General features: G+C 39.4%; 1 protein-coding gene across 1 annotated transcript in view; it reads left to right on the forward strand.

Annotated features, from left to right (window-relative positions):
- Positions 1 to 25,738, forward strand: part of LOC126263347 (band 4.1-like protein 4A) — a 691,823-nt gene extending 666,085 nt beyond the window's left edge. Inside the window, exons 14-21 of the mRNA XM_049960435.1 lie at positions 1,048 to 1,311; positions 7,677 to 7,868; positions 8,581 to 8,772; positions 11,692 to 11,904; positions 12,116 to 12,436; positions 20,109 to 20,363; positions 24,043 to 24,370; positions 25,534 to 25,738. Coding sequence (XP_049816392.1) covers positions 1,048 to 1,311; positions 7,677 to 7,868; positions 8,581 to 8,772; positions 11,692 to 11,904; positions 12,116 to 12,436; positions 20,109 to 20,363; positions 24,043 to 24,370; positions 25,534 to 25,731 — 1,963 coding nt within the window. The 3' untranslated portion in view covers positions 25,732 to 25,738. The remainder of the gene's footprint in view (positions 1 to 1,047; positions 1,312 to 7,676; positions 7,869 to 8,580; positions 8,773 to 11,691; positions 11,905 to 12,115; positions 12,437 to 20,108; positions 20,364 to 24,042; positions 24,371 to 25,533) is intronic.
- Positions 25,739 to 27,408: the final 1,670 nt, after the last annotated feature.

A 27,408-nucleotide genomic window follows, 5' to 3' on the forward strand; every position in this document is an offset into this window, starting at 1 on the left:
TATCCCCTACAATACAGTGCAATAAAATAACTACTCCCACAACACACCTGTCATGCAGAGCAGGCTGAACATCAGGGGTTGAAAATCATTTATTTCCACCTGACGTACAGGCTCCCATGCAAAGCAGGTCGTTAAAGCAGGCTGATAATATTATATCACAACATACCTGTCACACAGGAGAGCCTATGTGTCGGGATCCAGGAAACCGTTTCTTGCGCCTGACAAGTAGGCTACTGTACAAAGCATGTTGACTTGGCAGGACGACACTGTTCCCATACAACATGCCTGTCATCCAGGGGCTGGAAAAAACACTTTTTGAACTCTACATCTGCTCCTGTTGAAGCTAGGAGGTTATGTGATTTGTATACCAATGAGAAAAGGGCAGTTACTACATGTTATATCTAAGTGTGTCTCCTCTGTGTTTCTTCATTCTGTTGCCAAAGAACAGGACAAGCAGTAAACTAGATAAATAGATGACTTGTTCACATTTTATATTTCCTGTTATTCAAGGTCTACTTCTGGATTCTAAAAATAATTTTCAATTGGATGCCAGATGCTACCTGTTTTCATAACAGCAATGTATACATACATTGTTCCACTCAGTGATAGAAATTGTGCATTCTATAAACAAACTATAATTGCTAATTCTCTACATTGAGCAGAATGTATCTCAACTCCTCACTAAATATTGATGCTTCATAAGTTTTGCTGAAGTAACTTTGATTTTCCTCAGTTTCCTGCCAATAATGTTCAACTATTTTGAAACAGTGTACTACTACCACTGTTACTCTACAGTATTTGTATAGTGCGAATTATTAAAGATTTTACTTAATCATTGTAAGTATAACACTTAGCATCTTAGAAAACTAATCAGTTGTCACTCACTACACAAATCCATTGCATATCAACATCATATTGATTCAGATTCCCTATAATTCAGCTTGGTCATATATGACTGTTGTCTGATGGTAGAGTCATGCCAAAATGGTGATTGGAGAACTGATTGCTACATTTTGTGTTAAAAAATATATGGATTCTTGTTCACAGGGTAAGCAGTTTGTACCGATCTACGTGTAGCATCCCAGCAGCACTGCCATCAACACAACAGCGGGCAGATTCTCCTCGCTCGACACGGTCGGCACCGTGGACACAACCGGTTCACCAGCCACACATGCGTGGTCTCTACTCCAGTTCCAGCCCACGTTCTGTACGCTCTGCAGGACATCACAACAGTCAGCTGCTCAGCCGTCTCACACGCCGCTCCTCCAGTGTCGAGAGTCAGAGTTCGAATGACTCACGCTCCTGCAAGAGGTGTGTGCACAGCTCTGATATATTACTTTAACAGCATCAGACTGTTGCATGTAGGGGTCTGTTTATGACATATGTACTATTTTTTTTAATTCCTGAAAGTTGTGGACTGTAATCATCTGTAGCTCACTTGGTACTTAACATTAAAAGGTTTTATTTATAAAATATCACAACTCTGCAAAGCCTCCTCTTTCCAGTCAAGCAGCAGTAATAAAATTGTTTCAAATTTAAATGTGTTGTTTCCAGGTAAGGCACTGACATGTGATCATCCTTTAGCCATTTTATATAAGGACATAAGGAACTAAATGGTAGCTCATCAACTGTATAGAGTTCACTTGTAATCTATTTTAAGGGTTGAGCATAATCCCTGGAAAAATGTTTGTTATAACGTGAAGTTTAACACATATATTTCAGAACGACACAACACATATAAGTCACAGAGTAAGTTGACAAGCAAGACATGTGTACACGTTAACATTCTAATGAGCACTGAGTCCCAGTCTAGCGGCCGCTGCTCGGCTGGCCGCTTAGGTGGCGCAGCTGCTGCATGGTTGGCAGACAGTGCCGCACGTAGAGGACGCGCGTAATTGCGCGGCGGCGCTTTGAATGATCGGCGAGTCACAACGCTTTTCCCCCCTTTGAAATTGTTGCACTGGTCTTGATGGAGGTGTCCTGGAGATGGCTAACGTCCATAGGCGTTGTTTGACTTGCCGTAAAGTCTCGAGGAGGCGGCTTCCCGTACGGACTGAAGTGTCCCCGATGATAACGGGTCGAGATGACAGGAGACGTAGGGGTCGAATCTGCTGGGGCCCCATGCACCAATCTGCCCGTTGCGGCAAGTCCAGTTGATATGACAGGAGACATGGGCGATGTGTCGGCGTCCGTTTGAGGAGGAGGCGAGTAGATTTGCTCTGACAGAGGATGGACATCCGGTTCCTGCATGGGCACGTCTCCTGGTGGCGTCTGTTCTTGTGCTGGCATCGCGATGACGGTGAGAGGACTGCGTTGTGAGTAATGAGAGATGCCAAGATCCCGAGCGTCAGGTAGAGCCGAAGGTGGTGTAGCGGCATTCGGAACAGGCGTTGCCGGCACACGAGACCGAAGCTGGTCCGAATGACGCACTGCAACACCCGTGTCCGTCTGGATTTCATACAGGCGTCTGCCACGGTGTCGTAAGATGCGGCCCGGGCTCCATTTTGGCCGCCTGCCATATCCCCGTACACAGACGAGGTCGTCGGCGGTGAACCGGCCAAGTGAAGGCACCCGCGGCCGTGAGGTGGAAGGCTGCAGAAGATGAAGTAGCGTGCGGGGCTGTCGGTCATGTAAGAGCTCAGCCGGGCTGTGGTCGCCCATGGGGGTGAAACCGTAAGACGCCAGAAACTGGAGAAGCGCATCATCAGCAGCAGAAGAAGTCAGAAGTTTCCGCATCTGAGCCTTAAATGTGCGGACCAGTCGTTCAGCCTCACCGTTGGATTGTGGATGGAACGGCGGGGCCGTGACATGCATAACGCCGTGACGAGCACAAAAATCCGCAAATTCGGAAGAGGCAAATTGCGGACCATTATCAGTAACAAGAGTAGAGGGGAGGCCTTCCAAAGAAAACATGCGGGCGAGAGCACTGGTGGTTGCCGCGGTGGTAGGCGACGTGCAACGGACAATGAAAGGAAAGTTAGAGTAGGCGTCAATTACGAGGAGCCAATAAGTACCTAAAAAGGGTCCCGCAAAGTCAGCACGAATACGCTCCCAGGGCTTCTCAGGCGAAGGCCACGGTGACAAAGATGACTTCGGGACAGCGGCCTGTGACGCACAAGGGCTGCAGGCAGCGACCATGTGTGCTATTTCAGAGTCGATGCCAGGCCAGTACACATGACGGCGCGCCAGAGATTTTGTGCGACACACACCCCAGTGCCCTTGGTGAAGGAGGCGCAAGACCGAAGCACGCAAAGACGCAGGTACCACAACACGCGGCGAAGCATTGTCAGTGGAAAGGAGGATAACACCATCCCTAGCCGTGAGGCGGTAGCGCAAAGCGTAGTAGTTCCGCAACGGATCAGAAGTCTTAGCGGACGGGCGATCTGGCCAACCCTTCTGAATACAGCGTAAAACCCGGGAGAGGGTAGGGTCAGAACCCGTAGCAGCCGCCAGCCTGTCCCCAGTGATGGGGAACCCGTCCACAACCCGCTGCTCGGCAACATCCAGGTGGAAACACAAAAGTTCGTCCCTATCGAATGCCTGATCAGGACCCATGGGAAGGCGAGACAGAGCATCAGCATTTGCATGTTGAGCCGTTGGCCGGAAATGAATCTCATAATTGAAACGAGACAAGTAAAGAGCCCAACGCTGGAGGAGGTGTGCAGCCTTGTCGGGAAGTGACGTTGATGGATGAAACAAGGAAACAAGTGGTTTGTGATCCGTAACAAGATGAAATTTTGAGCTATAGAGAAAAACACAAAAATTTACGAAGAGTATAAATAATGGCCAAAGCTTCTTTCTCAATTTGAGAATACTTTTGTTGGGCATCCGTGAGCGTTTTGGAGGCATGAGCAATGGGTTGTTCCGAACCGCCAGGAAAACGGTGCGCAAGGACTGCACCGACCCCGATTGAGAGGCATTGGTGGCAAAAACAAGATGTTGGCCAGGTTGATAAGTAGCCAGGCACGGGACCTGTTTCAGCATAGTCTTCAATTTCTGGAAAGCCTCATCGCATGACGCGGACCAGTGAAAAGGCACGTTTTTATGCAACAGGCGATGCAACGGCTGAGCCACCGAAGCCGCAGACGGTAAAAACTTTTGATAGTATGCTATTTTCCCCAAGAAGGCCTGCAGTTCCTTAACAGATGTAGGGCGACGAAGGGCATCGATCGCAGCGACAGTTTGCTGAAGCGGACGAATACCATCCCGAGAGAGTTGAAACCCCAAGTACGTGATAGATGCCTGAAAAAATTGTGATTTCTGAAGATTACACTTAAGACCGGCAGTCTGTAAGACATGAAAAAGTGTGCGGAGATTTTGAAGATGTTCTTCAGTGGTGGAGCCAGTGACAACAATGTCGTCCATGTAATTAATACACCCAGGGACAGGGAGCAATAATTGTTCCAAGAATCGCTGAAAGAGAGCAGGGGCGCTAGCAACCCCGAATGGCAAGCGTTGGTATTGATAGAGGCCGAAAGGCGTGTTAAGGACCAGAAACTGCCGGGAAGCAGCGTCGAGAGGAAGTTGATGATAAGCTTCTGACAGGTCAATTTTAGAAAAATACTGGCCTCCAGCAAGTTTAGTGAACAGTTCTTCAGGACGGGGCATAGGGTAAGTGTCGATGAGGCATTGAGCATTTACAGTGGCTTTGAAATCACCACAGAGACGAATATCACCATTTGGCTTAGCAACGACAACAACAGGAGAGGACCGGAAGTGACAGGAAGCAAGACCCCTGAAGTAGTGAGACGATCCAACTCCCGTTTTACCCCATCACGAAGGGCCACAGGAATGGGTCGAGCCCGAAAAAACTTAGGCCGAGCAGTGGGTTTGAGCGTGATATTAGCTTCAAAGTCGTTTACACGGCCTAACCCAGGAGAAGAAGGGGGACGAAAATGTCGTCGACAAGGAATCCAGTTGAGCATAAGGAATAGCATCAGAGACAATATTGACAGAGTCATCTATGGAGAATCCAAAAACGAGAAGGCATCGAAACCAAAAAGATTTTCTTCGTTGCTCTGGTCGACCACAAATATGGGAACAGTGCGAAGGACGGATTTGTAAGATACCTCAGCATGAAACTGTCCCAAGAGAGAAATCTTCTGTTTATTGTACGTCCGTAATTGCCGAGTGACAGGTGACAGGAGTGGAGAACCCAACTGATACGTCTGAGAATTAATTATAGTGGCAGCAGAACCGGTATCCACCTGCATGCGAACATCTCGACCAAGGATTTGGACAGTGAGGAATAACTTCACTGAAAGGGAAGAAGTGCAATTGACAGACAACACAGAATAAGAATCAGCGTCATGTTCATGAACATCATGTATGCGGTCAGATTTGCAAACGGAAGACACATGACCTTTCTTTTTGCAATTGTGACACACAGCCCAACGTTGGGGACAATCCTCGCGTGAATGTTTTGTAAAACACCGCGGACATGAAGGAAGTTGCCGGGGGTTTTGCTGCAGTTTCTTAGCGGGTTGTTTACGGTTAGGCCGAGACTGCGCGTGGGAGCGCACTGCGGCCACGTCAGCCGGCGGGGATGCGCCGCACGCGTCTTCAACAGCGCACAGACATTGTATTTCCCCGACATCACCCCACGCCTCTATTTGCGCCCCAGCGGCGAGAGAAATTTCAAAAGACTGCGCAATGGAGAGAACTTCATCTAGAGTCGGATTTGCCAACTGAAGGGCCCGTTGCCGAACTTCTTTGTCGGGCGCTGACCGGATAATAGCATCCCGTATCGGCATCGGCATAGGAATCTTTGCGAACGTCAGTAACAAATTGACACTTTCGACTGAGGCCGTGAAGTTCAGCAGCCCAAGCGCGATAGGATTGATGTGGCTGTTTTTGACAACGATAAAAGGCAACACGAGAGGCTACCACATGCGTTTGCTTTTGAAAATAGACAGAAGTGAGCAATTTCAGCAAAGGACAAAGACGCAGGATCCTTCAAAGGAGCCAATTGCGACAACAACCGATACCTTTGAGGTGAAATCCAGGAAAGGAACAGAGACTTACATGGTTGTTCGTCCGTGACATGAAATGCCAAGAAGTGCTGTCGAAGACGTTTTTCATAATCAGACCAGTCTTCCGCCGTCTCGTCGTAAGGAGGAAAGGGAGGTCTGGCCAGCGACGAGAAACGCCCCGCATTTGACGCCGCGACGAAATCGCGAATCGCCGCTGTTAGAAGCGTTTGCTGTTCAAGGAGATTTTGCAATAGTTGCTCGACAGTAGCCATGGAAACCTGTGGGTCAACGGTGAAAAGGAAAAATCCCATCCTCGTCGCCAATTGTTATAACGTCAAGTTTAACAAATATATTTCAGAACGACACAACACATATGTCACAGAGTAAGTTGACAAGCAAGACATGTGTACACGTTAGCATTCGAATGAGCACTGAGTCCCAGTCTAGTGGCCGCTGCTCGGCTGGCCGCTTAGGTGGCGCAGCTGCTGCATGGCTGGCAGACAGCGCCGCACGTAGAGGACGCGCGTAATTGCGCGGCGGCGCTTTGAATGATCGGCGAGTCACAACAGTTTCTGACATTACATTCACTGGGAATACACAGCACTACATGTCATACACAAAATCGTAATATTCCGTAAGCCAAAACTGAGAGCTCCACATGCTTAAAGTTGGACAGGTTGGTACACTTCGAAGGTTTGAGATTCTTTCCTGTGAAACACTGTTCAAAATGTGGAAAGGTATTTATGAAAATAAAGGAACGAAACTCAGTGCTTTTCATCTTCAAATTATTGACAAACTATTTGAAACAGTTTTTTACTGTTTATTTGCCTCTCTATTCTCATATGAAATTAGCCTCACCCATAAACAGTGTCCAGAGATGTAACATTTGCATTTTGTAAGGGTGTCATTTGTGTGTGGTCAGATTCTTGTGAGATGCCATGTGTCTGTACTGTTGACTCTTAGTGGATAGTGCCAGATCAGTGAGTTGTAGCCATTTTCAGTCATCCAGCTTTCAGTTTGTTTGCAACAAAGCCAATTACATGGAATTTTGCTAGAAGTTTCACCCACACCCTGTGGTTAATCAGTGATCTGTCTTCATGGCACTGGTTAAAGTCCTCTACAAATAACATGGGTGCTCCTCTCTCCTGATATCAGGATGATCTCAATGCTTTCAGCTTGTGTTAAAACTATCAGCTTCCACACCACCTGAAGGAAGAAACATCGGTCACAACTCAAGAGTGAATAAAGTTATCAAATGTAAGGCACCATTGTTTGGCATGTGTAACTCTCTCACTCTTTGATGCATCACATGACACTCCTTCCATTCATAATTATGAGCTGCATCAAGGATGGCCACTTAGAAATTTGCCGTCATGTTGGTAACACAGCCTCACAGGCTTATTTAAATTTCTGTTTCTCTGCCTGGTTTTGTTTTAGAAGCATGGTTCTGCACCTGTAGCTCATCCTATAACACAGCCTTGAAAACCGAACCTACAATTTCTTTCCTATTACTGAGAGCCAGATTGTGATAACTTTTCATGCTCTCACATAATTCAGCTATGATAGGTCATTTTTCTGTGGCAAAAAATTAAATTAGATGCATGTTGTATTTTCCCAGCAATTTTTTGCTGTCCAGCAGCTTATTATTTTCTAGCAGCGTTCCTGTAACTGCTACCAGTAATACGGTATTGACACTCATTGCAGACATCGTCACCATCGCAGTCGCCGAAGTTCAGACAATGAGAGTGAATTGTCAAAAGGCTCTGGGTCTGGCAAATCTCACAGCCATGGCCACCGACGACACCGACATCGATCCCACGGTACTCACCGGCGCGAGTCCAGCAGTGAACAGGACTCTCATCACCGCCACAGACATAAGAGCTCCAGCAAGCACAGGTACACATCAATATGCTTCAAAGTGAGATATCTGTTATCAGAACTACTGATATCTTGGTGGGTGGGGGAGCAGTCTACTTAACTAGGCATCAATGCCCCCTGCAGTCCCAATAACTTCTCACCTGAAGCACAATATTAACATATTGACCAAATGAGAGTACTGGAATTACAATTACATTCAGCTATAAATTTCCAAATGCCCAACCAGATTTTAGTTGTTCCTGGTTTCTACAAATCATACTAAATGAATGAGTATGTTCGTCTGAATATGCCATGGCTAGTTCTTGCCCTATCCTTGTCCAATCTAAGCTTGTATTGAAGGTTCCTTAACCTAGGCTCCTGGATAACTTTGCTGACTATTTCTGTACAACATTCCCTTTTCTCAGGCTCCAGAAACCAGTGGATCTTTCATTTCTTTGTATCCCGCCTTTGGCAAACTGCTGCCTGTAAAGCTGACAACTTAATTTCTACCTTCATTTTCTATGATACAAAATATTAATTTTACAAGTAATTCAAAGTGAATAGTTTGTTTTTTTGAATCTGTGTCCAAACTTCTTTGTCTACAAATGAGTCTCTCTCAACAAAATAAACTAGATTCATCTTTAATCATGTATTTTTTGGAATATTAGACTAAGATAACTAAAAGTGGCAATTGTCACTATTTGATAAGAACTACCTTCCTAAATTTGAAATAATTGAGTTCATCACACAGGCACAGCAGCCATTATGAACTGGTGGACTCAGAAGCACAATGGAAGGAAGTGCAAAGAAAGCAAGCTGAAGGAGGTACTGGCATACATAAGGCTAATGTCATTCCAAGTCGAAGATCAGGCTATATGAACAGTGGTATGGAGACTGAATCAGAGCTGTCCTATCACCAAAAACGCAAACAGAAGAAGCACAGGTAATACAGATTAATGTAATTATAACAGCAAAGAGATGTTTAGCAGTATAGAACTTCATTAAACAAAACCATCTTCAGTTACAATATCTATAGTAATAATAAAACTGTAAAACTGTCATGTTTGCCTGTTTGAGCATATGATTCCTCAAACCTACTTAACAAATTTTCATGGGGTTCTCAAGGGTAACTTGAGCATAGCTTGGGGCAATGTGTAGGCTTTATTTCATCAAGGTTAGATCACAAAAACAAAAAAGATATCGTGATTTAAAATTTTGCCTAAAACTGTCTTGTCTGTCCGAACACACTACCTCCAAAACTTAATATAATTGAATAGATAAAAAAATTTTATCCACCAAGTGGTGGCAGGAGGAAACCCATATAAAAGTTACAGAAATGTGCAAGTTTTCAGAGCCAGTGGATTCTTTTTCTAGTGGAAGGGTTGAAGGGGAATGAACAATAAAGGAAAAGGCCTGATGAGATTCAGGAAAGGGGAGAGTTATGGAAAAGTTGTCCAGAACCCCAGATCAGAGGCTTACTGGAAAGGATGAGAAGCAAAGACTGATTGTCAGCGACAGCACTAGACAAGATTTGGAAACCTGAAAGATTAAAGGTGAAAATAGGGTAATAAGCAAGACAAATATTACATCGTACAAGAGTTAGTGAGAACAGGAAGCTAATTGCATTACATGTGGTGACATGTGACATGCTGAGGGGGGAGGGGGGAAGATAAAATATAAAGAAAACTAAAAGAGAATAAAGAAAGGAATAGTTACTGGAAGAAAGTGTTGAGACCACAGAAATTAATGTAAATTAGGGCCAGGTGAGTGGCCAGAAATGAGGACATGTTGTAACACCAGTTCCCATGTGAGTAGTTCTGGGAAACTGGTGTGTGAGGGAAGAGCCCAGGCACAGATTTCAGGACAGTCATGTTGTAAAGCATGCGCTGCAATAGGATTTGTGTGTTGCCAGTATTTACCCTCTGCCTATGTCCATTCATCTTAACTGGGAAATTGATGATAGTCGTACCAATGTGGAAGGCTGAACAGCTGGTACACAAGTGTAGTTTCACAGCCAGCTATCCCTTTGATGGTATATGTTTTGTCAGTTACTGGGCTGGTATAGGTTGTGGTTGGAGGATGCATAGAGCAAGTCTTAACAGTGGGGACAGTCACAGTGACAGAAGCCATGAGGTAGAGAAATGAGTGCAGAAGGAGCACATGGTCTGACCAGGATACTGTGCGGAGTGGGAGTGTGATGAAAAACTATTCTAGGAGTGGTGGGCAAAGTGTCTGACAGAATGGACCTCATTTCAGGGCATAATTTTAAGAAATCGTAGCCTTTTAGTTGATATATTAAGAATGAATTAGTGTATAGTTGTTAGATTGTGTGAGGGAAGTGAAGGGGGTCTTCCTCCTCCTACAACCCTCCTGACCCTGCAGCGGTCTGTGTGAGGCATTCTTGGATTAGATTAGATTAGATTAGATTAGTTTTCGTTCCATAGATCCGTGCTGAGGAGATCCTCGTGGATGTGGAACATAACAATACTAATAGTATGAGTATATACAATACATCATTTGTTTCTATTAAAAAATTCGTCAATGGAGTAGAAGGAGTTTGCCACTAGTACGTCTTTCAGGCTCCTTTTAACTTGATCTTTATTTGTAACTAAATTTTTTATGTTTACTGGCAAATTATTGAAGATGAGTGTTCCTGAGTAGTGGACCCCTTTTTGATCTAAAGTAAGTGCTTTTAAGTCCTTGTGCAGATCATTTTTGTTGGAAAAAGAGATATATTATTTAGGACAAATTTCATTAATGAGTAAATATACTGAGAGGCAGTAGTTAGTATACCCAGTTCTTTGAAGAGGTTTCTACATGACGTCCGTGAATTTACTCCACAAACAATACGTATTACACGCTTTTGGACTCTGAAAACTTTTGTTTGACATGAAGAGTTACCCCAAAATATTATACCATATGACATTATGGAATCAAAGTAGGCAAAGTATGCAAGCTTTTTCATTTTTATGTCGCCTATGTCTGCTAACACTTGAATTGCAAATACAGATTTGTTAAGGCATTTCTGCAGTTCTGTGGTGTGCTCTTCCCAACTGAATTTATTATCAAGTTTTAATCCCAGGAATTTAAGACTGTCAACCTCTTCTATCTGCTCTTCTTCGTATTTTATGCATATGCTGGGTGGAAACCTCTTACAGGTTCTGAATTGCATATAGTGAGTCTTTTCGAAGTTTAATGTCAGTGAGTTGGCTTTAAACCATTTATTAATATCCATGAAAATATCATTAGCAGATTCTCCCTGCACACTGCTCTGAATTTACACATCATTTGGGTATACCAACAGCTAGTTGGTCTTAATTACCTCCACCAGGGATTTGAAGTCTCCTAAGCTCCTCATAGAGGTTCTTTCCATTGAATGAGGCCCAATACTGTATTTACCATAATGAAAAAAAAAGTAAAAAGTCTTACATACTCTCTCACAAGACAATTTACTGTAATCAGTTTGGAATTTCTTCTCCAACACTTAAGAGAACAACTGAAAGTATAGTTCAGCAGTGTATTTCCCAGCATGACTGAACATTTTGCTGTACATTTCTGAGAGTAGTGTAGATTTCATCATATGACAGGCGTCACATTTACCATCGTTTGAGGTGAACTTTTATATTAGTTCAGATGTGTATTCTTGACATGAATAGCACTCCATGTCTCTTTTTTCATCTGTTTTCAGCAATTTAGACTGCTACTTCATAATCATTTTGAATTAACGTGTAAAATGTTATTACTCAAAATTTGTCCTACAAATTGGTGAACTATATGCATATGATACAATATAATTACATGCTATACAACTATGCCAAAAGATTTAACTGAACTATTTATTTAGTTAGTATCTTTCTTACAGGTCTAGATCTCGATCTCCATCCGAAACAAAGCCAAGGCTCCCAGATGAGTTAAAGAAACATTTGGAATTTGATTTGATTGATACAGAGGGAATGTCAGAAGCACAGCTAAGAGAAATTCCTTATAAAGTGGTTGAAACAAATAGTAAAGCCTTAAGAGTCAAACTGTCACCAACCAGCAAGAGAAGACAACGTTCCCCACGAAGGACAAAAAGGTAAAGTTTCAATTTTATTTATAGGGGAAGCAACAATAATTTTATGAAGCTAACAATAATTTCAATTGAACTTCTTAGTCAAGAAATTGTCTCAATTCTGGTATTGTTTAGATGAAACAAATAAAACTGTATAGTTCCCAGTTGTGATCTTGGTCATACATTGCAGCTACATATAAAAATATTTTATTTGACTGTACATATCGTTGCACAGCTGTTCCACGCCGGAAGAGAAATGTCAGCCTCCCAGCAGTGGAGACAGCCCACCACCTCCCTACTCTCCTCCAGATGGTAGCGGACCACCCAAGCCTGGCCCTTTACCCCCAGGTGGGGGAGGCAACTCTGGCACTCAGGGTGGTGCAGGCTCCGGACTGACGGACTTCCTGAACAAGAACTCCGGATCCAGTTCCGCCAGCCCTGCAGGATCTCTGCGTATACGCAATACTAACACTGATGTCAATGGCATTAATAACAACAGTAGTAACAACAGCAATAGCAATAACAATAACAGCAGCAACAACAACCATTTACCAAGGTATGAGGATATTCCTCCACCCCCTCCTGGAATGCCACCAGGTTTCTTTATATGATATTAGATTATGTAATGAGTTTTATGTGTCATTGTGTTGTTCACTACATCACAGAAGAAAATACGAATGAAGTTACCTGTTATTTGTAAGTGTTTGTAATCTTTGTTACGTAGAAAGTGCTGTAAATTTTGAATTTTCTTCAATACATGAAAAAAGAAACGCTGTTTTGTGACATATAAGCTTCCATCACATTGTGCAGTTACATGAAATGTGGTTTCCTCATGAATTTAAAAATATGCCATTGCTTGATTTTATCAGTGAAACCTTACCTACAATAATAGTTGTGTATTCTGTAGAACTTAATGGAGAAAAATAATTTGCTGATCACTGAAGTTGACCGAAAAGATAGCTACTCAAAACTAGAGCAAGAATCACGTTCCACATCAAGATCAAACCTGGACATCATTGTTCTGCCTAGCACAGTGTTTATTACTCACACATCATTAGGACTGACAACAACTTGTCTATGGAAATTGCCTACAAGTGACTGCATTCAGATTAACAATATTATTTAAATAGTAGTGCAGCTATTAATGCTTCACCTATAAACATGGAGAAACTACATTTATTTGGTTCACCACACATAGTCTAGCCATTTCTGCCTTTCCTACACCAATGTACTTAAATATGGTCAGAATTGTGCTCAACTATACAACCTTTCAGCCTGATAAATGCTAATATGATCATATGTTGTAGAACTGTAGTGTGAAGGGGAGAGGAAGATGAATAAACATTTGTTCAAATTGTAGGTACACTCATTTCTTCCATATGTCTGCAAGAGATTTGTTGTAACTTTTGGATTCTTCAGCACTGTCTGAAAATCCTCCCTTTTAATAAGCTCGGATTTAGTATGTTTTCCCAATGATCGCAAATTGTAAACATTATGTAACAACATGAAAACAATATTTCATTTTCAAAGGGGGTTGAGTTGAGGGGGGAGGGAATCTGCAAGAGCATCTCTCCAAGATTATAGCTCACACTACAATGCAATGGCAGCCCAGTTTGTGAATCTGGTAATTGGGATGCAAGATGCGAACTAATTTTATGTGACAGTATAATGATGAGGGTGAACAACAAAACCTGAGGATAGCACAGCTTACAAGTGCAATCAATATTTGTAAGGATTCTACAAACTATTTGTGGGCTTCCCTCTACCAGTACGACACTGATACACAGCAGTAACAAACAACATGTTGCAATCGATTCTCTGATAACATATCATGGGACACATATGCTCCATTAATAGTCAAAGGGTTAAGACATGAAATGAAACTAACATTTCTATAAATTAGAATTCTGGACTTTTTAGGTGCCGGAATCAGGATACTGTTTTGGAGAGTAACTCTTCTTGTATAGTTCCTTGAATTAAAACATGGGATCACATACATTTCTACAATGCTGAAAATATAGCACTGGAGGCTTTCAACAGCTCAATTATATATGTCAAAGGCTTTCAGATCATACTATTTTTCTTCAATCTTGGTGCCTTCAACCATCTTCCCAGAACTGTTCTAAACTAATATGAAATAGTTTGTGGAATACTTGTTGAGGATAATTACTAAATTTTATTAATTTTCATTATATGAAGGCTATTCAAAAAATATTTGACTATTATTTATTAAATCAGTCTTAATCAGACACAATTGTTTGACACTAATCACCTTCAGAGTGGCCCCATTCACCTTCTACACACCACCCACAATGCTGCTGCTACTGCTGGAAGCATTGCTGGAAAGCCTTGTTTGGTATGGTGTGCAGTGCTTCATCGAACTCTACATATCTTCTGAAGTCTGGATCCTTCCAGAGTCTCTTTTTAGTTTAGGGAAAAATTCAGAAGTAACTCAGTACTAAGTCAGGGGAATAGGTAGATTGCCAAATCACAGCCATGTTGTGTATTGCCCCCCCCCCCCAAAAAAAAACTGTGAACTGATTGAGAATTAGGGACATGTGTGCTATCGAGGTGAAGGTAGCAACTACCCACTGCCATCAAGTCTGGCCAGTTGCGTTTCACTGTTTCATGAAGGTGAAGGTCAGCTCAACTTCCACATTGCTGCAGACCTGCCTCACATTTTTGAGTCTCGGTGATGATGGCTGCTTCTATTGTGGTGACTGGAACTGTGTTTCTGGTTCATGGTATTAAATCCAGGTTGCATCACTAGTGATCACTGTGTTATGAAAGCTGGGATTACTGTTCATAGGATACAGAATATCCTGTGTGACCTCCGAATGTAGTTGCTTCTGCTCAGTTGTTAGCAACTTAACACAAGTTTTGCAGAGATCCTTGTGAGGTCCATATCTTCCATTAAAATGGAATGAATCGAATCAGAACTAATTTTAACCTTCTCTGCAAGTTCTCTGTTCATGATTTGTGTATCCTGCATCACTAGGGTCCTTATGTGATCAATAACCACATCATTTGTGAATGTTTAGGGTCTACCTGAAAGTGCTTCACACTTCAGCGATGAGTAGCCATCTTTGAAGCAGTTGTACTTCTCCTTTATCTGTGTAGTACCCATTGCTTCAGCCCCAAATACTTGCCGAATCTTGTGGCTAATTTCAACTTGAGAACTGACAAGCTTAAAAAAAAAAGTGATACAGTTACATAGTTCCTCTTTTCCTTCATTTTTACCACAACACAAAATCCAACAACTACCACTTACATGTGTTCACTTGTTGACAGTTACCCAGTGCCTGGTTGTTTCTGCATCCATGGAAAAAATCAGGCATATGTCACGAAAATAAGGTCAAATACTTTTTTGAACAGCCCTCTCACAGTGTACTGAAGTCCATCATTAATCATCCCCTTTTTTTCTCTTCATGTGACACATCTATGAATCACAAGTTCAATTTTTACATAGTCTAACACAGAAGGTTTTTGTACAGTGCACCTAACACTCACTGCCATTCACTTGCAAGGAAATTCTTCACAGACAGATTTCACGATGTAATATAACATTTCATGACAGAACAATATAGTTCAATGATGCAAAAGTAGTGTTCCCCAGTAAGCAGGGCACCACACTCTGAAATGTTTTCTTTTGTTACCATGGGGAATTTCTCCACCTTCTATTTGTTGCTGTGAGCTGCAAATCTAAAATCCCAGTAGTGGAAGTGCATTTGGATTTGAAGTTGTGAAAGTGCAACTAAAAAAAATTGGACACACAGCACTGTAACTTATGGGTGGTTTATTCCTAAAACATGTATAATCTCGATGAGTCAGATGCTAATCACTAACACAGCCTCAAACTGCACACACCATTATAATCACTCACTGCTAGGTTACATTAAGATAGATCTCAACAATTCTGACATTATTCCTGTGTGGTACACTTCATAATGTTCACATAGGCTTTAACTAATACTGTTACTATATAGTTCATGGTCTCAAGAATTCACAGACCTTCTCACAGCTATTTATACAGTTAAATTCAATTTATAGTCTCAACCTCTGACAGCAGTGTGTCACTTTGTGGTTTTTAGTCAATTGCAAAAGAATGCTAGATTGAGAATAGAAAAAAGAGGAAATATAAAGATAACAAGCCCTGGATTTTAAGAGTGTCACTATCAACAATTTATCTAAGAAAAGCTTAAACTATGAATATTCCCTTTAAAAATCAAAATATGTGAAGTCTAAGGACATCACCAGTTCAGAAAATTTTGGGCTTCAGTTGCTACCTCAGGACAGAATTTTGAAATATTACAAGTGTAAAAATTAGTAGTATCTTGAAAGCCTATCTTAAAGAATTAATATCTTTTGAGTTACAGAAATTTACATGCAACAAATAACTTTCTCAGAATCAGGGACAGTCAGTTAGCAGAACTGACCAGTTGCTGGTTCTGAGGTTGCAATTTTGACACACAGATTTTTTTGCATGGTAATGAAATTATATCTTCAAATCCTGATGTCTCCTGAACTAATTAACTTTAAGTAAAAACAATTACAATTGTATAGCAGTTTTATATAATATCCTATTATGTCAATATTAAATAAGTATTACAATCTGAATAATTGTTAATTTCAAATGTCCTCTGGCAACCAAAAAAAGAATAGCATCACTTCTTCAGTGGGTGTATCATCTGATCTCTTTAAAATACACACTGATCACATTCCCATACCTACAGATCAAAGATACAAATTCATTATCACTATGATATATGAATGGAATGTGGTTTCTACACCTAGCTCCAAACTTTTTGCTTATATTTAATGATTATATATAATAAAACCCTTTGCTTCTCCACATGTATAATGTTAGCCAATGACAATGACACTACAGTGCAAGAAAGACCTACTCTCAGCCAAGAGCACTCATCATTGTTAACTATTTCATACATCTTATTACTACTAATTCAGCTTACTTCTCTTTCTTAACTTTATGTGTTTACCACAAGAACAATTCCATATCACAGACAAACAAAAAGGTTTCACTGTACTTAACTGCATGAATATTTAAATTCAGTGAGGAAACTTAGCAGAATTTGGGTACAATTTCTTCAGTTGCCCTCATTATCTGTTTAGTTGTAAAGCATTGCTTCACTTTTGTGGGTTTCAAAGGAAAGCAAAGCACTTTTCTGCAGCAAAAGAAATAATTTGCCGGAAAAGTTCTTGGGAATTTAGGTTATGGGTATGACACACCATTGTAAATCAAATATTAATAACCTGTTGTAGCTACTGAACTTAGCAAAGTTTGTACCTTCTGCTTTTGTAAGTTCTTATCTCGTAAAATCCCTGTAATTAGTTTACCTTCTTTGGATGTTTCTACCTAGCATGAAATTACATTATGTCTCAAGGTCACATGTATACAGGTTTCTTCTACTGATGAGATTTGTACCTCAATGTGTCTCTTATAAATAATAAAGCTGCCATTACATTCACATTGAATTCCAAAATCTGAAAAGAGGAAAACTTAATTTATGAGTAATAAGCCGCTAAAAATGTTAGTTATATTACATATTTCATTTTTAAACATACAACATAGTCAAAAGCCCAGTCTCACCAGTAGAAGAAACTTGATCGTCTTTGTTTTTGCACGTTACCTATCTGCATGATATCACTGAACAATCAAACCATATTTATGTTCTGTTTCACCACTGCTCCATTGTTTTGTTTAATGTTGTAGAAATCACTGTTGTAGCATGAACTATAACAATTTACAAAATGCATGAAAGGAATGAAGTTACCACCTTTCTGGGATGAAGACGGGGAGAAATTCTTCACCCTCTCTGTTAAGTTTTCATTTTCTTTAGTGAATGACAGCTTACAGTCTATTTAAAAATTGTAATGAAATTTCACTGTAGTGTGGCTTACTTCTGTATCAGCTGTAGATGCTGCAATGCTGTCAGGTGTAATAAAGGATGTCAACTTATATAGTAAACTCATATAAATGTAAAATAGTCATAGTTATTAAAATAACACTGTAATACAAGCATTTTACTGATCTCAAGATGTTTTCACTGATACTTGTTATACATATATATTGTGAATTATCTGTGAAATATTATTCAACACAATAAAATATTTGTCATTCTGAACATCACTTTTTCTTCATGTAACAATAAGAAGGCTGGATAAATACTTTCCTTCCAAAACACAATATCATTTCTGCAACCACGTAGACCAGATAAAAGTACTGTCCCTCTTACTACGTGTATGGGAATATGATGATGTATAGTGAAAATATAGGGTGGATGACGTAACTGTTAAAAAAGTGTCAGTGTAGGATTTTGCACTAAAAGAGATGTATCAGAGCTTTACATATAAACTTCTTGATATTTTCGATAACACAACATTATGTCTCTAAATGAAACAATACTAACGGAAATATAAGAGTATGAAACAATATCCACTTTTTTGTGTAATGTTATATTTTTCTCGGTGACATATTCAGACTTCAAAATTTTTTCCACTGCATCAGTTGTCACAAATGATATGTGTTACAAAATAAATAATTTCATATTCACTAAAGTATACTTATTTTTCAAATTTGAATAAATACAGGTCTTTGCATAAAAGTGGGCCATCTTGCACACACTACCATAACACCTTTTGCAACTGAGTAATGGTTGAACTATTTTGCCTGTGTTCCAGTCCTACTGTTCATTAGTTAAGCAAAATATTTTGTTTTGAAATACTGCTGCAAATTCCTTTTGAGATTTTTTAATCATTTCTGGTGCTTAACAAATCATTATTTGATATCCAAACATGTATATTGGCAGAGTCCCTCCACCCCTTACTCTGTATGTGGTTAATATACTATGAAGTTGGTTACTTGTCTTTTTCAGCTATATTTTGTATCTTCCAGTGTGCACCTTATAAAAATTTATATCGTAATCCAATATGCACAATTTGTACTGAGTACATATAGCTTTCTGTCTGAGACAGGAAAATGGGTCATACCTGGATCAGATTCATACTTTAATTTGATGATCAATAACACATTATAATGTGCATGGTTTCTTGACAGATTTACAAAAACATTTGAGTAACTCATGTGATAGTAGTTCTGTATATCTTCCTGGTAAATATAATATATAAACAACTGCAATACAACACAAACAGAGCACCAGTCAAATAATTCAGAGACTGGACATGTACAAATGTCCTCTTTAACGCAAGTTAAAGTGATGCCATATTTTCAGAAACAGCACTTAGGCACAGAAATCAATACCAGATATGGGGTGAGTGAAATATTTACTATTAAATTTCAAATAATGATAACTGGAACAGCAAAAACAGTGACATTAGCTGCAAAGTAAAGTCGGTGACAGAAACATATACAGTCCATTATTCCTGTTGTTCAGCATTATATTTGTAAAAACGTATGTGGCTGATAGTACTGACATGGGGATTATCTGTCCAGATATTCAAAATGTTACATATGCTGTGACAGAAGTCACTGAATTCTTAATATTTTTAATGCTCAATCACACTTAATGTTCCTGAGTAAAAACAAATTCGATAAGTCTACATACAGGGTTTTGTGGGCATTATCAATGATAAATAACTTGAAAGAATTTATTGGGCTCATATGCATCTTAATAAACACAAAATTTCAATTAAAATTGGAAGGATATCATGTTCCTGTTATGGTTTCTTTCTTTATTAAGTACTGTTGCAATTTCAAAATTTACTTCTTTCTTTATTAAGTACTGTTGCAATTTCAAAATTTGCTTCTTTCTTTATTAAGTACTGTTGCAACTTCAAAATTTATATCATACACAAGCATAATCAGTTCATTCCACTGGTATTAACTCATATTATAATTGGAACCTTCTGTAATGTCAGTGACTTCATACCATTTACATCAATTTATAGTGTGCAGTGGTACAAACTGATTGTGTTTGCAAATGAGATAAATATTTCAGTTGTAACAGAACATGTTAAAAAAAGCAAAGGTCATAATGTGAACATATCATTGAAATAATATGTACATGCTGTGGATTATTTCCTCAGGAAATTAATCAATTAAATTTCTTGTACCGAATTGTCTCAAATGTGCAATATAAATCGTATTAAATGTGATAAATCAATTACGAGCAGAAGGAAACTGAAAGCCTACTGCTCAAAATTTTACTTGTTGTTATTAAATGCAATAAAATTAATTAAATTTGTTGTAGACTGTCAACAGCACTAAACGTGTTGGAATATCGTGGCAGTAATGTAAGTGGCAGCAGTACTTCACGTGCTGGCCATCCAAGGGCATTCAGTTCTGCATTATATGACAATCCTACAACTCTCCTTGGAGGCAAGACCAATGGGCACCTGCCACAAAATATCAACAACTTAAAAGCAAGTGCGTCCGTTAGTCACGAGCATTCTGATTCGGGACTCAGTGCAGAATCCCAGGATTATAGTCTATATAGCACAGCAAGGTGAGAAATGTATTCAACAGATACAAATGTATAATATAAATTGTATTAAATGAGGTAAATCACTTATAAGAAAAGAAAATTGAGAGCCTTTTTCTAAGTCTACAAATTTGTCTCCAAAGTCATTGCACTGACCTTCATTTCAATGTAATCACACATCTAATTTCAATTACTTGCCCTGATTTTTATTTACCATAGAACTCATATTTTGGACTCGCTACTCAAATGATGCACTGATGGGCCAAAACATTATGACTACTGCCTACTGCTATGTTAAATGCCTCCTTGTGGTGTTGCACATGACACTGTAAGGAAAGAATGCACGTGGAAGAGAGATGAGTGGGCAGTCATTATAGTGAAGATATGGGCTGCAAATACAGAAATCCTCTGATATAAGTGGTTTTGACAAAGGGCACATTGTTGTGGTCCTGCTGTTGGAAACAAGAATGTCTGAAACTGTGAAGCTGCTCGACTATTTGGTTACTGCTGTCATGGGCACCTTAGGAAAGCAGTCGAAGGATGGTGGAATAATGTGTAGGCCATACAGTACTGGACATCCACGTCTCTTCACAAAATGTAGGGGTCAGAGGATCCCCCCCCCCCCCCCCCCCCCGTGTAATCCAGGATAGGCAGCAGTCTTTGGTGGATCTGAAGTCAGAGTATAATGCTAGTGCAGGCACAAGTGTTTCGGAACATACCATTCAAAGGCTATTGTTGAACATAGGGCTCCACATCATACGACCCTACATTTTCCTATGTTGAGCCGACATCGTCAGTTACAACTGCAGAGGGCACAGTATCACTGATGTTTCACAGTGGGTCAATAAAAATCACAGTGGGTCAATAAAAATGTTCACCTGTCGAACGAATCACATTTCTTTTTATACCAGGTCAGTGGCTGGGTTCTTACATACTGTCATCCAGATGAATGGTTGCTTCAAACCATCACGGCATCACAGATGCTGGCCAGTGAGAGCAGAATGATGCTATGGGGTGCATTGAATTGATCGCCTATGGGACCTATGGTAGTACTTGAAGACACCATGACAACAGGGTAGCTCTCCATGATGCAAGGCCAGAATTCCACTGCAGTGGTTTGAGGAGCACTCTCACATTGGTGTTTTAGCCAGCAAATGCCCCTGAGCTGTACCCACCGGAACACGTATTTGGTGCCAGTTGTGTGCCCACAGACCATTGTCCCATAATTTGCAGGAATTTAGCGACCTGTGAGAAGACATCTGGTGCCATGTAGTTATGGAAACCTATAAAAGACCTGTGGAATCAATGCCAAGCAGAATCGCTGTTGTACTGTGTTTGAAAAGTGGATTAACTTACTATTAAACAGGTGGTCATAATGTTTTGGCTCATCGGTGTAGGCAAGCCTCGCAGATGCTCATGGTGAAGTTCACCAGCTGCTGGATAATTTTCATGTGATTAATATCCAATATCACTGATGTAATAATATCAGATATTGCAAGAGTGTGCAACTATCTTTATTTTCTCTCTCATTCATTTATTTATATAATCAGACACAACTTACGTTGTATAAATATTCCAGTATTTATTATCCATCCCCTACAAAGACTGTTCTACATCTACATCTTACAGCCATCCTTTCACTGCTTTGTCTCAATTGCACACTGCAGTTTTATGTAAGTACAACTGATAGATCAGTGTCGAGCTTAATATGATTTGCATACATGGCTTTGTGATTGTGTAATTCAATACCTTCTTTGATCTGCTGCAACATGTCTTGAGGAATTTATGACCTAGAAGTGAGTCAGATCAATTTTGAGCATACCTTTCCTACAATGAAAATTATGTAGGAATATGTCACCAACCAACTCATACAAAACAAGTAAGAAACATATTTAACTGCTTATCACAATAACATAAACAGCAACAATAGTTTCCATGCTAACAATGTATGGCACCTGTTCTACACGTTGTTTGTAGAAGCACACCCACAGGCCATATTCAGGTTGTGGATGGACAATGAATTTTCACTTGTCTATGATAATAGAAAACAGCAGAATATGCTGGACCATAATGAGTACTAGACTCCCTTCTGAACTCATTTCACAATAGTGTATAACATGGAGAATGACACAGTGAATGAATTTTGTGAATGAATTTTCAAAACTATTCTTTCAGCATATGTGGTTGCCATTTATCACTGGTAATAAAACTATCATACATATACAAGAAGTATGTATGTTCATTAAATGCTATAACTAAGCATAGCAGTCTCACAATGAAATGGAATCAACTGCATCCTTTTTCTGTAAATTGCAGCCATTTCCTTTGAAAATCACACAAGACCCAGTACCTTAACCCTTTCAGACTTGAATTTTTTCTGGAGGAAAGAAAATTTTCCTTTGTGTGGTAAAGCTCTTTGGTGATTTTTTTAATGATTTTAAGTCCAAGGTTTATACAAAAATATGTACCCATTTTCAAAACATACTTTGTACACTTGGCTTCATTTTATGGCATAAAATAATTAATTACAAGAAAACCTCTAATGTTATGAATAGTAACAATGATTACTCAATAATTATCATGCAAAATAACAACAACAGTATTGAATTACATAGTAGAATACAGCAAACCAACCACATCTGTGTCTTCAGGTGGTCACGAGCTGCAGGGCAATACTGCACAGTTGGCAGCACTCAGGCATGATGAAAAGGCAGAACATTCACAAATGTGTACCTGAGGTTTCCATTGGGAAAAAATACTTTTTTATAGCAAAGACATACTAAAAGTTAACATACACAATTCCAGCCAGGGAGTATGAAGGGGTTAAAAGTTAATGTTTTTTCTTTTCTTTCCTGAAGTTTTATGATGAATGTTCTGTCTTAACACTTCTGTGTTCAGTTCGGTCGCCAGTCAAAAGATGTGAGACTTCTAGGTTCACCAAGTTGTTCCATCTTGATGTATTTGAAGCACAGTTTGCATCGGTTATGGCCAAATGTGATCCAAGTGAACCCATTAGACTTGTTATATTTCATGTCAGTTGTGTTACTCCGTTTATGCATATACAAGAAGTGTGCATGTTCATTAAATACCACAACTAAGCTTATCACTCTCGCAATAATATGGAAGCAAGTGCATCCTATTTCTACAAATTGTAGCCATAAATATTCTATAAATAGTTTTACCACAGTGTACATGTTTTGTTATAATAAAAATTGCAAATGTGAAAATTACTCTTCAATTGCAGAAAATTCAAATACCCTAATTGAATTTTTTTTAAATTACAATATTACTATAAGCAGTAAGCATTATGTTTGAAGCTTTATTCTTATGGTTGTTGCAGAAATAAATGCTTTAAAAACAAAAAGCCTATAAACCTCACCTAATAGTCACAACTTAATTAATTAATAATTCAATTTTTGTTAAAAAATAATGTTAATGACAAATATATATAATTCATGAATAAGCTGTTTGATTTGTGTACAATTAGAGCTCCACTATTCATGAATTCAGTATTCAAAATTGTTAAAGCCATTAGAAGTGTATACTATATTATTCTATAAACAATCCTGAATATTTAATCACTTTCAGGTTTGACACTATAGTTATATATGAATTATTTTGTCGTATGAACACTGTCTTGGTTTCACTACTTTTATATGTTTGTTTGCTATTCCTGTTATTATGAGAGATCCAATTTCCACAGATCAAATGATGGGCCAAAGTATGCACAAACAACAAAGCTGTCAACTGCATCTGTGCAGCCTCCTCTGCCTTCCTTAGTGAGTAAGGGTGGTGGCCGGGATTACAATCAACAACAACAACAACAAGCTAACACTCGGCCTTTTCACCAACCTACCTCCCACTCTTCACAAAGGCAATGGGAAGATGGTTCTTCAGGGTTATATCGCTCCTCAGCTTCTAATGTAAATAATAACTGGAGCCAGCAGCACGGGGGTAGTGGAGGCCGCAGACGTGGGCCTCTCTACTACCAGCAATCATCAGGAATCCTCAGGGACTCAAACAAGTTCAATGTGAGTATAGAGTTTGAGATTATAGTGTGACACCATACCATGCATGTCCCGTTCTGCTGGCTTGAAGCTGTTTGCAGTCTACAAGCTCCCACCATTTCAGTAGCAACCATTTAACAGGAAAAGTTAGATGTAGCTGTACTCCTGATAGTATTTTTCATTTAAAACTGTTTTACTGAATAACATTTCAAAGATGAGGGAAATGGGTAGTTTTTTAAAATTAAAAATTTAGTTGCACCCATGAGCAGTAAATAAATGAAATGCCACATACTATAGATGTTTGGAGAATTGTGATTTGGAAAACAACACCATGAACCACTGAATCCAGATTTTTTTAAATTAGGTTATTTGCCTTCAGTATTAAACAAATTTTTAGTGACAGAGAAAGGAAATATTATATAGAGATGGCAGAGCATTCCCTTGTTCACATTCATCTCCAACTCAGAACTTTATCTTGACTGAGGTCTTTTCAATGTTCACACTGCCTTTCAACATAACCTCTCCATCACTACATCCTAACATTTATAATATGTGCCTGTTGTCTGACAGCTCTCCAAATTTTAGTATGTACAGTCACTTGGTAAATCTTTTGCACTTGGAGGGGGTGAGGGAGAGGAGGTGGAAAGGAGAGGGGGGGGGAAGAAACGGCGTAGCACCTCATCTCTTTTTTCCCCTCTGCCAATCTCTTCCAAAATATTTGTGGATTCTTATGATTTTCTCTGAATCACTTTTGTAGGCTGGATTTTTACTACCCATTTCCACTCAAACAACTTTATCTCTTAGAGTTGCTTGCTGCTTTATACTTCTTTATTTTTCTTACTTTTGGCTTTGCATTTGCTTATAGTTTGATGGTTATTATCAGGTGTTGAGTCTTTTCTGCTTAGCTTTTTATCTGAAAATTTGTAGAGTTGTGACAGTTGTTTCTTAGCACTAAAGATTGCAGATACTGAAGTGACTTGAGTGACAAAATGACAGTGACATTACTTGAGACTGAAATTACACACAAAAAAAAGTACAGACATTGAGCCACAGAATGGCATACTGAAATGACTAATAGTGAAGAAAAACATATGATGTGTGTTCATCATAAGGAGAAGGAAGAAATGGACAGTGATTGAGGAAACGTCTAGAATGGAGCAGGGTGAGAATGGTGTATTGTTGTGCAGACAGGAGATTTGGACGCAAGACGTTGTCGAGGCCAGGACGAACCGGGACTAACAGCCAACTTGCTCCACCAGAGGTCTCGCTCAGCCAGCTTAGAGCTTATACTCTCGCCTCTCATCCAAAGCACATACAGTGAGTATCAGCTTGCCTGCACCTTCTGCACAACGGGTGCAGTGGTTTTCAACCTCTGCTGCCGGTAATCCAGATTCTCTGCGTGCTATTTACTGTAATAACTAGCACATAATCAAAAAGATGAGAATAAAAATGAAATCATGAGATTCATGATCTCTGATAAGAGAGCATAAAAAAGTGCCATGTGTATTAAGTAAAAATTGATCTGCTGCTGGCAAAAAAATCTTGGTTTATCTTTATTAGTATGAAATTTTGCTTGTGCATGTTCTTTGTCTCCATACCAAGCATAGAAGTTAATAGCTAATAGAGGTTGAAAATCATTGCATGCCTTGGAGTTGCAGTAGCTTTAGAGCAACAAGTAGAAAATTATATGCAAGTAGCATAGAATAATTTTTAGCTAGTCTCACATACTACATGGACTGCTTTTATTCTTGTATTTTTCAGACAATATGCTTTTTAATAGATATGGCTTATTCTATTTCTGCATTAATGGTGCACTAGCTTTTACAAGGCACTAGAAACAACTGATAGAACTTCCCAGTATGACATTGAAATTATATTTATTTAACATTGTGCAGTATATTGACTATAGTTATATAGATGCTTCCTGTAGATTGGGATCAATCCCCATTTGCAAAATATAATTATATTTCTGTTTTATCTGAGAAAGAGAAATGAACTAAATGAAAGAAATGTGGAAAACAAATGTGTGTTTACTGCTGAAGAAGAAGATAAATGACTTCATATAAGTTGACGATACATGGAGTGCCTCAGGACAGAAGATCTCGCCAAATTGTTGTCGGCATTCATGAAAGATCTGACATTACCATTCTTGAAAGATTTGATATTACTGGAAGTGCCAGTGCCTTAAGACATTTGCAGATGTTGTTGAAACTTCCAGAAAAAAAGGTTTAAAAATGTAGAATGAAAAATGGCAACCACACAAAAGTGAAAGAAATGTAAGTGGAATCCAGGAATTATAAGACAGGTGCTACTTAGCAAGAGGTAATCTCCCAAGCTGAAGGCTACTCACCATTACAAAAGGCCAGAAGACAGGTGACATGCCTGTACATGCTAAAAAACGACCTTGGTATTTTGGTAGTAAGATGTATTGCATCATCTGTTATGATAGTTCTCTATTTGGAGTCATAATACTGCTAAATACAGAAACAAAATGCTGGATAAAGAAACATTCCTTTCCCATTGGGCCTTGTTATTATTTTACTTTTTGAGACTGATACAAAATCTGACATGACGACAACAGTACTGAAAATGAATTTGCATGCTCTTCATCATAGAAAATTGAAAAAGCTATCCTAATTTGACATCAAACACGAAAAATTTAAGATAATATTGTATGCATATTATGGAGGTGAGATGGGAAAGCACAGCTGCTGATCACAGCTTGTTATTTTAAACAGGCACAAGGAAAATGATAAAATGAAGAGGACTGGTAGAAAATAGCACTGAACTGAGCACATGATAGAGAATTTTCCTTACTTCACGTACCTCGTGTCACATATGCCACCAAATTTGAATAGGATTCATAGCCCTCATAACAGATCTATCTACCAGATGAAAGAGAAGATTCTGATGATCTATTCCAGACAGCAGTTTTATTACTGCAAGCAGGAGGCTACTATATACAGTCTAAATTATTTAGCACAAGGAATTGCAATGGAAACAGTGAAAGAAATTCTGTAGTAATAAAATACATGAAGAAATTAAGAGTAAAAATAGTCTCA

Source organism: Schistocerca nitens, chromosome 6 (genome assembly GCF_023898315.1).
Source record: "Schistocerca nitens isolate TAMUIC-IGC-003100 chromosome 6, iqSchNite1.1, whole genome shotgun sequence".
Lineage (NCBI taxonomy): Eukaryota > Metazoa > Arthropoda > Insecta > Orthoptera > Acrididae > Schistocerca > Schistocerca nitens.